The 17,215-nt window shown below is 41.2% G+C and overlaps 1 protein-coding gene across 2 annotated transcripts in view; it reads left to right on the top strand.

Annotated features, from left to right (window-relative positions):
- The window catches only part of RBMS1 (RNA binding motif single stranded interacting protein 1), a 130,642-nt gene extending 117,851 nt beyond the window's left edge, over positions 1 to 12,791 (top strand). The window contains exons 8-15 of one of the 2 annotated variants that reach the window (XM_082841775.1): positions 603 to 652; positions 779 to 872; positions 3,346 to 3,393; positions 4,295 to 4,345; positions 8,110 to 8,220; positions 9,159 to 9,239; positions 10,601 to 10,685; positions 11,715 to 12,791. In XM_082841775.1, the coding sequence (XP_082697901.1) occupies positions 603 to 652; positions 779 to 872; positions 3,346 to 3,393; positions 4,295 to 4,345; positions 8,110 to 8,220; positions 9,159 to 9,239; positions 10,601 to 10,678 (513 nt within the window). In that variant the 3' untranslated portion in view covers positions 10,679 to 10,685; positions 11,715 to 12,791. Of the gene's footprint in view, positions 1 to 602; positions 653 to 778; positions 873 to 3,345; positions 3,394 to 4,294; positions 4,346 to 8,109; positions 8,221 to 9,158; positions 9,550 to 9,596; positions 9,626 to 10,600; positions 10,686 to 11,714 lie in introns of those variants that run through there. The other variant, XM_082841774.1, reaches the window with a different exon arrangement.
- Positions 12,792 to 17,215: the final 4,424 nt, after the last annotated feature.

Raw genomic sequence — 17,215 nt, 5'->3', positions numbered from 1 at the left:
TTAAATTGCTGTAAGAAATGCACGAGTGTTTTTTTCCTCTAATGTCACGGTTTCTTAGGTTTACGTTTTAAATTATTCAGAAATTACTTGAAATATTATTAAAATAAACAGTATATTTGTCATTGAGGATTTTTTGCCTAATAATAATGGTCTTTAGGAAAAAAAGCTCAATTTCTTAATAAAAATGTTGGCCCATCATTCCCCCATATTTATCGTAAATGGATTGTTTTTGTTTTTTTAAGTAACATACTGGTTCAAGAATGTCTGGGGAAGTGCCGTCCAGTAGAAATGTTCTAGAATCTATACTGTCCAGTGATGATCACTTGCCACTTAAGGCTATTTATTTGAGCACTTGGAATGTAGCTTGTATGGTGGAGGGACTCAACTTTTCATTTAATTTTAAATATAACAGCTACCATATGGGACAGTGCCGATCTACAGCTTAATTCTCGTGTTGAGTTTATAATTACATCTGTCTAACGGAAGCTCTCAATTTTATCAAATACTACTAAACTATCACTGTTTTATGTTGCCATGACTCTGAGAAATGGAATTTTTAATTTGTGCCTTTGCAGATGAATGTTTCTTTTTCTTTCCCATAGGCTGGAATGACACTTACTTATGACCCAACCACGGCTGCTATACAGAACGGGTATGTCATTAAGATAAATACATAATGGCTAGAGGGAAAATGTGAAAGTGGAAAATATCAGATGTTTGTTCCGTGAATGATTCTATTTAAAGGATTACTTAATAAAGCCTTTTGTGTTTGTTCTAGATTTTATCCTTCACCATACAGTATTGCTACCAACCGAATGATCACTCAAACTTCTATTACACCCTATATTGCATCTCCTGTATCTGCCTACCAGGTTTGTACCTTTAGGATTCATCAAGAGTACGACAACTTGCCGACCTTGAATCACTGCTACATTTTTATGTGTCTTAAAATTTTGAACATTTATAATGAAATTTTAAGTCAAATGTTATGCAGCTTGGATACCCAATTTAGAATCAGCTGCTTTTTATTTGACAGAGTGATTTACTTTTATGTTTAGGAGAATGTGCAACGAGGGGAAATGGTTGTCAGTTGTCACTCCTTGAAACGATAGCATTTTAGAATTGGGATGAACCCAAATACTTCCTCCACAACAGGCCCTGCTGCTGGACACCGTGTGTCCCAGAAATTGAAACGGAAAGAGAATTGCTGTTAGGTAAAATACAGACTAGGTGTGCACCCTTGCCTTCGTTAATTTGTCAGCAGGAACCAACAAAAGAGCAAGTAAACATGTTAATAAATAAAGACGTGTCTCTGTTAAGTAACATGAAATGAGCAATGCAGTGAGATTTGAGGCCAAAAAAGAGGGGTGACTCCCTGTTTATGTTATTTTGTGAAGAGGCTTTACCCTAAACTCCCAACTTAGAACCAAGATCTCATTAAGCACCTTATTGTCGTGTTGATTTGGTTTTATTGCAGGGGTAGCTCCTGTTCTCCATGAACCCCATGGTGGCGCACATGTACTTGTCCTCCCGTATCAGAGTGCCTCTCACAGGGTTGCCGCCTTGGCCCAGACAGGGGCACTCTAACGGAGTCAGTTACAGACATGGGAATACACTTTTGTTGACTGTTGAGATCCTGTGTGACTAAACTAAACTTCTGTGTATTCTTGTTTTTAAAATAATTGAGTTAGTTATTGGAGCCCTGGTTTCTGGGGGTAGGGGACAACAATAACAACTGTGTTATTTCACTTCTGTAAGCCTCAGTTTCCTCATCTTTAAAATGGGGATAATAATAGTTTCTGTCTCATAGGCTTATGATAAGAACAAGATTATCTATGTAAAGAGCTCACCACAGTACCTGGCATATCGTTAGCACTCAGTAAATGTTAGCTATGATTATTATTATCATCCTTTACATCCAAGATTAACTGGCTGGTAAGAGTATATCCATTCTGCTTTTTTAAAATAATGGATTGGTCAATGTAAGCAATATCATAAAGGTGGTTCTGTCGAAAAGCATAAAAGTAGCTCTGGATAACAAAGAGAAGAGATTAAATGCACTAAAACTGAAGTTGTAAAGTGGCATTCACAGCCTCCCTCAGCTTCTAGGTTCTTTTCACTTCCTTTCTTTGAGTCGTCACTCATTTCCTTTTATCTCTCTGGGTTGTTAAGTTACTTAACGCTGGTGCTTCAGTTTGCTAGGCATAGCACTCACTCATTTAATGCCTTTTTAATGATTCTGAACTTAAGATTTCTGTTTTCCTTTCCTGTATGAGATTCAATGAGGTCTGCTCTAGTGCATTTTCCCTAATTAACAATTCCTATATCTGATGTTGAAAAGTAGTCTTCTTTCTTAACTATCTGAACTTGGAAACCTCTTTATGTATACCACTAAAAATAGAGACAAGTAAGCTTATCCTCAGACAAATGAAAGGTTGTGCATATTAATCTGAATGTATGCAGCTATAGATATTTACAGCTATGAACGCTTCTCCTCACCACCTCTTTTTCTCTCTTTAGTATAAAAGCAGTGAGCATTTTGGCCACAGAATTATTTCATAGAATAGAAAAAAATTAGGAGACCAGGGTTGTTAATAGATTTGATAGACTTAACTGAAAACAACTTTTCATTACAAAGGCCTGATTTCTTCTCCTAGGCAATCTGTGTTTCCCTAAAATACATGTGGAAATTCATTCCAATTGCCTGGCACTCAGTGCCATTACCTTTCAGACTGATTCTTAACCCTATAAGTTCAGGAACCCAATGGGGTCAGCAAATGGGCTTTAAGTGGTCTGTGATTCTCTTAAATTGTTTGCAGAATGTTGCTTGTATGTGTGCAGTCAGTTGGGGGGGAAAAGGTCTATTTCCTTCATCAGGTTTTCAAAAGGATTCATGATCCAAAAGAGGACAAAGAACCAATGATAAAGAATTCACAGAACATAATTATTATTCCCATTTTATAGTTAGGGAAAATTGAGGAATAGAAGTTGACAGCAGCATATTTGTTGCTTAAGAAAGAAAACTGTATTAGATGTATGTCATGGCTTCCTAACCCCATGATGATATAAGCTATCAGGACCACTGGAATTATACCCAAAATGGGTGCATCTGGCCCAAATTGGGGTCTATAACGGGAGCTGCTCGCCCCCCCGTGATTTATTCAGTGAAGGCCTTGCACTCCTGTTGGAGCAAGCCTTTCTCTGCTAAACCACTATATGCTCATACAATTGGATTTGAGAAATTGGCATCTGCAAGAAACCACCAATATCCCGTTGGGGAAAGGCTGCAGTCCAGATAACTGAAATGTTAACAAGGCAGAAGCACTTAACTTTGGTCTGCCTTAGGTGGCAAAGGAAACCAGAGAAAACAAGTATCGGGGCTCTGCTATCAAGGTAAATCATAATACATTCTTCCCCCATGACTCTTCCCCATATCCTCTCTGTAGAACCTCTGAAGTTAACAGTAGCAGATGAGATACAGGAGGGGTTTGTTCTCAAGAATTAGAGGCAAACTTATTTTGAAATCACATAGTCTCAGGAAAGCTCTGGGCATCAAGAAACGGGCTGATAGTCTTTCTCTGGGGTGGCAGAGACTACACATGCTTTCTGTCCTGCCACAGAACCTGACTCTCACGTCTTAGACTTCTCGATCCAGAGGGTCTACTGTATAGATGCCCTTTTGACTGTAGTTGTCAGGATCTAGTTACTGAAGTTTAATTTCCTAAATCTGGATTTCAGATTTTTATGTTTCACACTAACTAGAAATTGTTGACTGCCAGACAAGATTTCTGAAATTTAATGTCCTGGGTATAAAAAGGGGGTTGAATTTGATTATTCTCTTTAAATAAGCACATACTTTAAGGATTAGTTTCTAATAAGATGTGCTGGAATTAATTCTCATTCCTCTGTATTCCTAAAGCACCTACCGTTCATATCTTGATTGTAATACTTTTCACTATTTCTTTGAGTTGTTTACTTGTTTATCTCCCTTGCTTAGACAGTAAATTTCTTGAGGGTGGGACCTATGTCTTCCTTTTTCTCTTTGGTGCTTGATACTCAGTAAATACTTTTTGAGTGGGCAAATGGAACTTGGTTTTAAATAATCATTTCATCCTATTCAGAGTGACCAGTTTGTCAAGAACTCTAACTGCCTTAATCTTAATCTTTTTAATCATTGATAGTATTGTTTCCTTATTTTCCTTCTGTAGATCTTAACATGATTAAAAGAGCTCTAGAGAAATAGGTAGCACTCTAATGGAAATCAATGTTTCTTCCAAAATCCTTCCTTTTCCAGGTACAAAGCCCTTCTTGGATGCAACCGCAACCGTATATCCTACAGCACCCCGTAAGTTTTTCATCTTAATGGCTTTGTAGTTTATAAGTAAGCTATGTGTATGTTAAAAACCATTCTCTGGGTTTAAACCATTTGCCCAAAGATGGTGTAGGATTTGGGAGATTTTAAATATCAAATATGAGAATGAGTTCATTATAAAACTTTCACTCACCTTGTCTTAAAATAAATCGGTGGTTGACCTTAAGTCAAGTTCGCAATCCATGAGAATTTAAACGTAGGAGATTGAATTTTTAAATTTTAAAGTTTTAAAATTGCTAAATTTTTAACCGTACTTAGGATGAAATAGCTCTCATTTTTTACATTCTGTTCAATGCAAATATAAAGTGTTCAAAATTGACCTAGAGTTTTTCATTAGCGTTAGCCTCTCCATGGAAATTATAAAAAACAACTAAAGTAGTAACACCGACTTTGGTGAATAACAAAGGTGATTTCTTTAGTGACACGAGCATGTGTTGTACGTATGTATATATTACATTTTTTTTAATTAAGTGAGTTACACTTCACCTTATTAGGTAGTATAGTTAATGTATTTTTCAGAGATACATAAAATCCAGTTTGTGGAATTAAAACATGGGTTTAAAAGTTGAAAAATTAAGGTGGAGAACAAAATCACAGAAGAGACTAAGAATGCCTAATGTAATAATCTAGATGCTTTCCATGAGGCGGCCACCAATTTGGCCCAAGCTTTCTAGTATCCAGTGCAAAATGGGAACCTTAATAAGCAATACAGTTCACAGTACTTATAAAACGGATCAGTTGCTTAGGAAAATCACACTGTTCTTGGCCTTAAAATGAGATAGGAATTTCTCTCAGGACAACTTCCTAAAGAGGACACTATGCAGTGTTAGGCCAGGCATGTGAAACAGCAGAACAGGGACACATTCTGAACAGGAAGTTGCTGAGATGACTTTGAAGAAGCAGACAAAACATGTTTAGTTGATGACACAGGAGAAGAGCTCTCTGATGATATAGGTATGTGTGTTGTGTGTCTGTATTAACATACACATAAACATACACACCTGTGTTTCTACACACACACATCTGCACACATACACCCACAAAGCCACACAAACGCCTGTGGCATTCTGCATCCCGGGTACTCTGTGCTGTCCTATTGGAGAATGCTGGAAATCAGCTCACTTTTCATTTGGGGGCTTCCTAGTACAGTAGCTCCTACAGATGAATGAGGGAGAGGAGCAGGAAGCTCCTTCTGCATATTCTGGGCTTTTGAGTCATTTCCATGATACCACACACTTTTTTTTTTTTTTTTTTTTTTTTGCGGTACGCGGGACTCTCACTGTTGTGGCCTCTCCCGTTGCGGAGCACAGGCTCCAGACACACAGGCTCAGCGGCCATGGTTCACGGGCGCAGCCGCTCCACGGCATGGGGGATCCTCCCGGACCGAGGCATGAACCCGTGTCCCCTGCATCAGCAGGCGGACCCTCAACCACTGCGCCACCAGGGAAGCCCACCACACACTTTTTGATGATGCACATTAAAAATTTTAAAGGAAAAAATTTCTTAGGAAATACATTAATAACAAACTACTTCTGACATGAATCCATATCCTTTGTGGGGGGAGGGGGGGTCAACTATTAGAGACAGAGGCAGGCATATCTCTGAGTTGAACAACTTTGAGACAGTAGTGGTGTGTGCAGAAGGCTCCTACCTTAGGATTCATTCCTTCTCCCCACCCAGATTTAGACTGCCTGCAACCAGCATTAACGCACCTGCACACCAATCTTTACCCTCAATTGTGTATCAATTTATCAGTAAATAACAGTGTATTTAAGGGATGAGTCAGGTACAGTGATACCAAAAACCTAACATTAATATTTGGAGGGTGTATCAGAATAATTGCATCCTCAGGTAATCGGGTGATAGCAAAAGTGAGAGGAATGCTATAATCCATAAGAATATTACAATTGGATAAATTAGAGAAAATGCAAAAATCCAGAAATAGAACTAATTGAGCTTCATACACAATTAATGTACCATTAAGTAATCATTAAAAATGATGGGCTTCCCTGGTGGCGCAGTGGTTGAGAGTCTGCCTGCCGATGCAGGGGACACGGGTTCGTGCCCCGGTCCGGGAAGATCCCACATGCCGTGGAGCGGCTCGGCCCATGGGCCATGGCCACTGAGCCTGCACGTCCAGAGCCTGCATGTCCGGAGCCTGTGCTCCGCAACGGGAGAGGCCACAACAGTGAGAGGCCCGCGTACCGCAAAAAAAAAAAAAAAAAAAAGATGATAATGACAGTAAGGCAGTAAGGTAAATATTTGTAATGGAATGTTAAGTTAAAAAGCAAAACCCAGGGGCTTCCCTGGTGGCACAGTGGTTAAGAATCCGCCTGCCAATGCAGGGGACACGGGTTCGAGCCCTGGTCCAGGAAGATCCCACATACCGCCGAGCAACTAAGCCCGTGAGCCACAACTGCTGAGCCCGTATGCCACAACTACTGAAGCCCATGCGCCTAGAGCCTGTGCTCCGCAGCAAGAGAAGCCACCACAGTGAGAAGCCCACGCGCTGCAACAAAGAGTAGCCCCCACTCGCCACAACTAGAGGAAGTCCGAGTGCAGCAACAAAGACCCAACACAGCCAAAAATAAATAAATTAATTAATTTAAAAAGGAAAACAAAAAAGAATCCATCTGCCAGTGCACGGGTTCAGGCCCTGGTCCGGGAAGATCCCACATGCCGCAGAGCAGCTAAGCCCATGCGCCACAACTACCGAGCCTGTGCTCTAGAGCCTGCGAGCCACAACTACTGAGCCCACGTGCCTAGAGCCCGTGCTGTACAACAAGGGAAGCCACTGCAATGAGAAACCTGCGCACCACAACGGAAGAGTAGCCCCCGCTCGCCACAAGTAGAGAAAGCCCGTGTGCAGCAACGAAGACGCAACGAAGACCCAACGCAATCAGAAATAAATTAAATAAATAAATAAATAGAAGCAAAACCCAGGATATGAAATAGTTCATGTGCCCTGGTTGCAACTCTGTAAAAACATGCAGAGGCCAGAATCTGGACAGTGCTACCCTGACCATGCTAACAGCTGTGTATTAGAGACAGGCTGGGTTATACGGGTGATTTTTTTCACCCCTCCTCTCTGTTTTTAACTATATTTAATTTTAGTTTTGATGACCAGAATTTTTTCAAATGAAATCAAAGATTCTAAAATTGGATTAACAACCATATCTGAATCTGCTTCCCTCCCCTGGCACCAAATTGCAGTTGAAAGTTCTGAGAAACACTGAGTGAATGAAGAATGTGATCTTGATACCAGCAGCCTGAACCTTGAATCAAATGACTATTTTTTTAACATTTTTGAACAAAACACTGTATTTATAATATTCAATATAGTATATTGTTTTGTGGCTGCATGAAACATCAACTGTCATTTACTTTAAAAGAAAAATTAAGCATTTTGTAACCTTGGCCAGCCAAAAGTAGTTTGCGTTTCCTGTCACACCCCATAGTTCTCCTGTGGACTAGCTTGCTTTACAGTTCAGTGAAAGTAAAGGGAGAGGTATTTAATAGAAGGATTTCTGTGAAGTGGGTGCTCTTTTTTAAAAAGTCTCAGGAAACACAATCTAGACCATTTATAAGAAATCATGACACCATTTGCAAGTTTGAGGGGAGGTTATTTTAGCTTCATGTTCCTCAGTAAACTAAGACATTCCCTTTGCAAAAGGTTGTTCCAGAATCTGCACTCCCTCCCTAAGTTTGTCTCACTTCCTCTGTCTCCGACTCCCCAGGGTGCCGTGTTAACTCCCTCAATGGAGCACACCATGTCACTACAGCCCGCATCTATGATCAGCCCTCTGGCCCAGCAGATGAGTCACCTGTCACTAGGCAGCACCGGAACAGTAGGTGGCAAATTAATATCATGTGTCTCAGCAAACAGAGGAGGGTAAATTAATGCAGCCTGTGTCTTCCTTATCAATTAGACTCTGTAATGTCAGAGATTATGTCTGATCCCCTCTCTCCTCCCACATTGCCTTTCACATAGTAAGTACTCAGATATTTCTTGATTAATTGATGAACTAAAAGTCTGTCCTCTGGGTATCTATCTACCTCTCCTTTATCAGAATATAGTATCCATACAAGACCACTTCTAGCCCTAATGACTAATATCGTTCATTCACACTGGCAGACCTGGTCTCATGAAGCAAAAGATGAAGGTGATTCATGGTAGTCAAGGCAGGGAATTTTTACTCACTTATTTCTTCTTGTATGGATTTTGGGGGCACTGAATCACAATCTTAGTAGTGACTTATTTCCTCAAATCCAGGGACTCAGTTGGGAATTGGGGTTGAACCAATCCCAGATTCACTTCCAGGGTTGATATGTGTAGTGTTTAGATGGTCAGATGGCCAAAGGCTTTTAACTGAGACCATATCTATGGTAGCTTAAAAGAACAAAGGGTAGTATTTTCCTGGCTTACATTCCCAGCCAGCAGAAGCAGCTTGTAAAGGCTAAGCCAGGGCCACACACATCCAGTGAGAAACCTCTCCTGCCTTCAGAGAAGGATGGCTGTCGGCATCAGGAAAGCAAGGGTCCATTTCCCATTTTTCAGTGACCTGCTAAAGATGTAATAAGTCATTTACTTCTTGGGGCTCCACCTATGGAAACAATTCTAGATACTGGTTCAAGGGGCTGCTGGAAACTCATGAGGTCCTTTGAGGGAGAGACCTTCTTGAATAAAATAGCACGTTAGTGATGCTGAATTACCGAGGACGAGAAACTGTAGTGACCATCACCCATGGCTCGTCGTTGGCCATGCTGACTGTATTCTTCTTTCCAGTACATGCCTGCCACGTCAGCTGTGCAGGGGGCCTACCTGCCACAGTATACCCACGTGCAGACGCCGGCGGTTCCTGTGGAGGTTGGTATAGACTGTCCAGTGGCCGTTCTGGCAGTGAGTAATTTCAGAAATGGGTTAAATAGAACTCAAAGAAGAATCAATCGAAAGTCAAACATTTGCATAAAGAATCGAGTTGAGAGGGAGTCTATGCCTAGAGTTGTTTTCAACTATGAAATATTCTCTGCATACAAGTTAGTAAACAGCATCCAAGCCACACCCCCAAGACTCCCAGAAATACTGATATTTTCTAGGCTTGTAGCACATTTCATACCCCTTCAAGGCTCTATCTTGTCTCCTGTAAAATGACGCTTACAGGCAAATTAAAACACAGGTTCTTGTCTCCTGTAAAATGACGCTTACAGGCAAATTAAAACACAGGTTCTTGATAAAGCTGGAATTTGCAATACTAGTACCAAAGATTATATCAGTAATAATTACAAAAATTAACTTGTCATCACTAAGATACTTGAAAAAAAAAGTTTCAGAACTGTAACAGGGATGAGGAACACACCATACCTGTTTTTATAGAGACTTAGTAGAGCTAAATAACTCTTAGTTCTTGTAACGGAAGATACTGTTATGATATTGATATGGAAGAAGTCTGACATTTGAATTCAAGTTGGGCAGAAAGCATAGTGTTTTCCTGCAAAGTACCCTTGAAATTCCAAGGAAATTCATCAACCCAGTCGATCCCCCCCCTGCTAGGCAGATCCCATAGGTTCCAATTCCAGAAACAACCCCGGACTGTGGCTGGATTACAGGGGAGGTGGGATATGTTTTGTTTGCTTCTAAATGATTGAAATTTGTGCAGTTATTGATAGCCACAGTTACCAGAACCCCTTATCTGCAATGCTGGAACAAACAAATCTGAAACGAAAAATTTTCCTTGTAACCACTTTAGCAAAACACCTGACCTGTGAGAGAACCCAAGCTGAACTGATGTAAGACAAGATCTTTACCCCATTTACACTGCATATTCATACCTTTCAGCACAGACCTATTCATGTGTTTGATTATGAGGTACAGCCCTAGACCCCACTGGGTATAGTCTCTGATATACAGCATATGCATACCATGTTTCAGATTCTAAAATCTGAAAATACTGAATTCCAAGTCACATCTGGCCCCCAAAGGGTAAGAGATTTGTTTGGTAAATTGTAGCTTGATATGAAGAGGCAACTCATAAAAGTTAAAGGAGGTTCTTTGGGTCTGTCAGACATGTTAACTTCTTAGGGAAATAATTAACTTTGAAGGCTCTATATGACATTAAGAAAATCACTTTTAAGGAGTGCTTGTTTTTAAGATGTGGGACTCAGTCCAACCTGGGTAACAGAGTTTGGATTTCTTTGCTCACATGTCTCATCTGTTCTGCTTTGTTGTAGGAGGCGAGTGGTCAGCAGCAGGTGGCTGTAGAGACGTCTAATGACCATTCTCCATATACCTTTCAACCCAATAAGTAACTGTGAGGTATGAGAGAAAGGTCTCCATCACTATAGGGCTCAAGTCAAGAAAAGTCTATGATTCTTGTATCAAAATGGTACTTTAAACAACTCAGGTCTGGTCACACTGCTTCAGTCATGGCCAGGGAATCCAATGTTACTGGAATGTTAAAATCAGTGATTTGGGGCTTCCCTGGTGGCGCAGTGGTTGAGAGTCCGCCTGCCGATGCAAGGGACCCGGGTTCGTGCCCCGGTCCAGGAAGGTCCCACATGCCGCGGAGCGGCTGGGCCCGTGAGCCACGGCCGCTGGGCCTGCACGTCCGGAGCCTGTGCTCCGCAACGGGAGAGGCCACAACAGTGAGAGGCCCGCGTACTGCCAAAAAAAAAAAAAAAAAATCAGTGATTTTGTGGATTTGTAGATGAGTATTCTGTCCAAAAAGAACAGTGCCTTATACTGAAGTCAAATGTATATTTATACTCTCTTCCTCCCTACCCACCCCCTGCCAAAAGATTGGTAACATAATCAGACAATGCCAGGTACCAAATTTGTCCTACAATACATTTATATATTTTTTATATTTTATATATATATATATATATATAATATGTAATATATATATATAGTTTTAATGCTCACAAACTAAAGGAAATATAGCATAAGATTTTGCTTAATCTAGCATTACAAGATTAGCAGTTATCTTGACTATGAATCTAATACGACTATCCTTAGATTGAGAGATTGCTCTCCCAGCTCCCACTTGGACCACGGATCTCAAAACTAGTCACTCTGCCATGCAGATTGCAGTAAAACAGCTCTGTGGAACTTACAACACCTGGGTTTCTGGATTGCTCTGGTGAAGTATGTTGCAGGTCCCAGATTTGAAAGGTGGACTCGGGGCATAAAAAGTGACCTCAGTTCCAGAGTTTACATTTACTGGCCTACCACCAGCGATGAGCAGAGCCTTTCTCAAACACATATCTTTAAAACAAGAAAGAAATGACAAATCTCTGGTATATTACACCAAATGTACAAAAGCATTTTTTTTTTCTCTTCCAGATGTACAGAAGGGTGTGCTTAAATGAAGAAGGTTGTGAAGGCTGAACAATCATGGATTTTTCTGATCAATTGTGCTTTAGGAAATTATTGACAGTTTTGCACAGGTTCTTGAAAACGTTATTTATAATGAAATCAACTAAAACTATTTTTGCTATAAGTTCTATAAGGTGCATAAAACCCTTAAATTCATCTAGTAGCTGTTCCCCTGAACAGGTTTATTTTAGTAAAAAAAAAAAAAAAAAAAAAGAAAAAGAAAAAAAAAACCCAACAAAATACAAAAAGATTTTTATCAAATGTTATGATGCAAAAAAAGAAAAAAGAAAAAAAAAAAAGAAAACTTCAATTCTCTGGGTATGCACAAAGACCATGAAGACTTACCCAAGTGCATGACCGGATTCTTGTGGTTTTGTTCATTTTGTGTTTTCGTTTGTGTTTTTTTCAGCTGTATGAAATGGGCTTTCTGATGTTTAAATAGTCCAACTTCACCCCTGGTGTTCTGTGCTTGCAGTGTGAGTGTTGCAGCCAGTGTCTCTTTTCTTAGCTTTCCGTTTTCCTTTCCACGTAGTGTGAAGTGTCTTATCCTTTTCTATGAATTCCAATTTGCCTTAACTCTTTTGATGCTGTAGCTGTTTCAGTAAAAGTTAGTTCAAACTAATGATGTAGAATGCTTTGACCAAATGGGCTGGTCTATTATGCCTTGTTAAACAGCAGCATAGGGCTTTTAAAAGGTAGTCAATAAAAGTTGCTGAAATTTTGGCTTTTTTAAATATGTAGTAGGTGTTTTTAATGATTTTTCACATAATGTGTAAGGTAGTGAAATGCAAGAAGGGAAAACTGTTTTGTGTGAAACACATTTTCTGACTGGGGAACTTTTAATGGGGTAAATTGTTTGTAAGGCTGTACGCCAAGAGTTTCCTCTGATAGTTTGACTGATTTAGGATATCTGCTGTATGATGCAATGTAAAGTCTTTTTTGCCTTTTTTCAGGAAAAAAAAAAAAAACAACTAACTTGATGTTCTAGATTTAGTGTAGGTAGCGTAGGGGCAGGGGGTGGGGGGAGGGGAGGGAGTCACCGAATGTTTTGTCCTTCCTTTATACTAACGATAGTGCTTTAGAATGAGAATGACGCCTGAGATCTGGCAAACCGAAAAAAACCACAGATGTTGCTATTGCAACGAAATGGCAAAAGTTAAAAGTAAGGATTTATCTTCAAACATAAGCTGAGATATGAATAGAAGCGAAACAATTGGCTACTAGCTCTCTCTATCACGTAAATTTGAGAAACAAAAATTACTTGGCACTTTTAAAGGTAACTTCACCAAAGACCGAAGAGCCAGTAACCAGTAGCTCCAGCTTGTCTCAGCATCACATCTTCTGTGCTCTTTATTTTTGCCGGACCAGTTTGCGGTTAGGAGAATGTGCCTTTTTTGTACCTTTGGATTTAGGTTTTATAATTTTAATTGACGTATGGACACACACAAACAAACAAAAAAGCATGAAGGAAGATTTGGATCCAAGCAGTGCCACACTTTACATCATCACTACAAGTGTTAAGTGTAAAGAAAAACCAATTTTGAAACTATGAAATTCCTGATTCATAAATACACAGTTATTTCTACTTTAGTACATATAAGATAATTCACTGTTATTAAAGCTCTTTTATTAAGATAATTGCATACGTTTGAAAAGCAATGGTAAATTAAGTTGTCTTCCAAAACTGTGTACTTGTCTGGTCAACTGTGTGTGATCAGTTATCTACCTCAGAGTCTATTTTCTTTTGTGCTGGGACAGGTTGCTGGCCCTCCCTGTTTCCACAGACCAAATCCTTCCTAGCTCAGGAGCTAGGCCTAAGCAGTTATTTCTTTCGAGTATTTTTTAGTTCTTAAAATTTATGCTTGTGTTTGATTATAGATGTCAGTGATATTTCATAGTTTCAAAAGTCCTTGCTGCTCTGAGAAGTGTAGATTCTAGTGAAAATTACATAGTCATAAGAGAAGTGTGTTTTTGTTTTTGTTTTTGTTTCCTTTTTTAAAGTTGTGGTATTATTGGTTCTATGCTCCCTGGAATATTACTGCTTTGTGAAAGTCCAGACTGAACGCAGCACCCTCTTTGTACCTAGTACATTATAAACCTGGGTCTCTCACTACTTGATATTTTTGCATTAGTTAAGACAGAAATTTGATAACTCAGAGGGGAGGGGAAATCTGCTGCTAGAAGTGTCTGAACTAAGTGCCATACTCGTCTGGGTAAGATTTGGGAAACATAACCTCTGTACATAAAAAAAGAAAAAATACCAGTTAAACATCACATAGTAGACAGCCATTAAATTATAAAAAAAAATTAATTTATGAAGAAAGACCTTTTGTACAGATTGAAAAAAAAAGATTTTCATAGAGATATCTATATGATCAAGAGAGTTAATTTTTTATTTTTGTTTTACTAGTGCCACAAACTTGCCAGTGGTAACTTATTTGTCCGGTTCAAGATAACTCTGTAGTTTTCTTTCCTAGGACTTGTTGTTAAACGCCAAAAAGACATTTTTGAACTGTACATTTGATCAGATTGTTAGCTTTTTCTGTTTTATTTCTTTTGAGAACCTTTGAATAAAAAACATCTGAAATTTTATTTTCCCTGTCAATTTTTTTTAGATTAGATTCAATGTATATCAGAATTTCATTTCATTTCTGATCTCTTCTTTCAGCTCAGTGGATTGGTTTGAAACTGAGTTGAAAATTATTTTCAGATTCAATATGTACTCGAAATATATTCCCTTTAAAAGAACTGGAAAAAACCTTCCCACCCTGTTGTTTTTGGTTATTTCAGTTCATGTACAGGGACAAGCATTAGCTCACCATGTTTCCTCTCAGCAAAGTCCACCTTTGGTCTGTTCTTAAACACCAAAGAGCCAGGCCCCTCTCCTTCCTCCTTCCTTACTGCTACCTTTGGACTGTGGCACTGTCATTGCCCAGCAAGGAGGACAGAATAAAAACAGTGTCCCCATCTCTGGTAAACAAGCTCACGGGTAAGGATTTCAAGGTGATCTTATCCCTGCCTTGATGCCTCGGGCCTCCTTTAGTGACCTTGTTTGGCTATTCCCAGTAGGAGGCTCTGGTGCAGCATTCAGGGGGCAGAGACAACAGCTTTCTTTCCCACACTGACATGCTTTATGGGAGGCTCTTAGTACAAGAAATTGACTCTTACCCAAGGTAAATGAAATGTTTCAGTGTAGTTGTAAAGGTTTCTCTTTCTGCTGCCCAGTGGCTCTGTCCTGATGAAAGGAGTGGGTGAGGAGGACATCCATAGCCTCCATTTCTGTATGCTTCCGCCGCAGTGTGGACGATGGGATCTGTGAATTAGATACATGGGGTTTAGAGCATTTACCTTGCCAGAGCCGAGAAAGCCCCAGTACTCACTGGCTCTATGAGAAAAGGGAACCCGGTCCTCTAATGATAACCAGTGCTTCAGAGAGAAAGATGTCGGGGCAGGAGCAGAGTGTAGCCTCACTGAGACACATGCAGGCTGCCAAGAATGTAAGCTATGTGGCCTCATGTTCTGTCCCAGCCTCACACTGTCCCCATGCTCCTTCATAGGACCACTGACCAGAGGCAGGAAAGAAATACTGCTGGGCACCTTAGGTTTTGTTAACCTGATTTTTGTTCTCTTATTTTAAGACGGCTTATGTCATTGGAGTCCTGGGACATCCGGGGGCTGTCGTTCACACAGAAACTGATAAACACTTTTTCAGAGCACCTTTTCTGTCTGTGCAACAGGGCTAAGCAAGCCAGAATGCTGATGGATAAAAAAGAGCTGTCGCTCACACATAGAAAGAGGACCTGTGGCACCTTTGGGGATCAACCCCACCTTGCTAAAATGTTGTGGTTCCTCGGGTCATCGTCAGGGGCCAGGACTCCCTCTTTGTCTGAGATGGCCGGGGTCCAAGGATCGGGGAGGAATTCTTGCCTGGAAAAGAGGGAGGAAGCTGGCAGCGACAACCGGGCGTGCATATTTCTCTCTCTGTATGGGCTGGGATGAGGGAGAGCAGTGGGTGGACAGGAGCCCCGTTTTCTCCCCACCACCCATGCCCTTCAAGAGCAGTGGCGGGAGGTACATCCGCTGGAGCATGAATTCCACCACCTCTCAAATTTCACAGATGCTGGTTAAAAATTCACTAAGAGAAAGGTAGTGCCTCCCAGCCTGAGGAGGGGCTCAAAAATGTTCAGATCTGACAACGATTGTCTCATTCCACCAGAGTAGCCGGAAGAAAAGATGCAGCTGCCTTGGGAGAAAGGTCACAGACCTGTCACCACCACCTTCCTCCACCACCCCCAGCCCCCCCGCCCTTGCCTGAAAATCTTCAGAAGATGGCAAGTAGTTAGGAAAATTCAGCCCAGGGTTAAAGAAAAACCGGGCAGCTTCTTCCCCTGCAATAGCAATGTGATGAAATAAGCACCCCTCGGTAGTGGCGGGGAGCGGGGGAGGGGTAGCCGCAGGCAGCCCCGGCAGGTGGCGCTGGGTAGCAGGGCTGCGGGGCAACGCTCCCGGGACCCAGCGCAGCGTCCTTGGTACGGCTGGGGAGGCGGTGCCGGTGCCGTGCGCCCATCCTTCCTGTGGATGACCTTGGCCAGGCGATGGAATTTCAGCCCTGTGGAATGGCTCCGGAGGAGTGTCTCCTGTCTTTGGACGTCCTGTCTTGACGCTCTGGGTCTTTTCAGGGCCCGGGAATGTTCTCACTTGAGCCACTAGAGGGAGGATTTTGTGGCTCTTCACCTGCAGCTGTGAGCTTGAAGGCAGGCGACCCAGGCCTCGCAGGGGGTGCTCCTGGTGGAAATCGAGGATCCCCAGGCACACACCTCTGGGGATAACAGGGTACTCGCACTGCGGGTTAGTAGTAAGAACGTTGCCCGATGCTGTCAGCTCCCTCCTGAGAGCATTGTTGCTCAGACGGGGAATAACTTACATGTGACTTTTAAGGCTCAAGGAAGGGCTTGGGGACAGGGAAGGAAGTCAAAAGCCTTGCCAGACTTCATGACTGCAGGCACAAGAAAGTGCTGGCAGGTCTCTGGGCTGTTCAGAATTGAAAACAGGTGGCTTTGGATTAAATACAAACTTTAATGCTATTATTCCTTTTGTGTGTGTGTGTATGTGTGAGACTGAGATCTGATCTAGAATATTCCACTGCTCATTGACACAAAATATGGATCATAAACGAGACTACAGGTATCTCCTACCCTCTAGTATCCCAGAAACCACTTCCTCTCCTTGAATACCTCCAGTGACTGGGCACTTCCCACCTCTCCTGGCATCCGGTATCTTTTTTGGAACTGCTCTCAAACTTGCTTATGGAGTCAAATTTGCATCTTTGTCATTTCTACTTGTCAGCCTTAGTTCTGCCAACTGAGATGCCACAGAATAAGTCCGTCATTCCCATTCCTGAAAAGACAAAAGCATAGTGACAGATGACACATCAGTGATTGCCAGGAGTTAAAGGGGACAGGAAGATG

This window comes from Leucopleurus acutus, assembly GCF_964270905.1.
Source record: "Leucopleurus acutus genome assembly, chromosome: 6".
In the NCBI taxonomy this organism is placed as follows: Eukaryota; Metazoa; Chordata; class Mammalia; order Artiodactyla; family Delphinidae; genus Leucopleurus; species Leucopleurus acutus.
The sequence above is the reverse complement of the archived record's forward strand: the minus strand, read 5'-3'. Positions and strand labels throughout refer to the sequence as shown.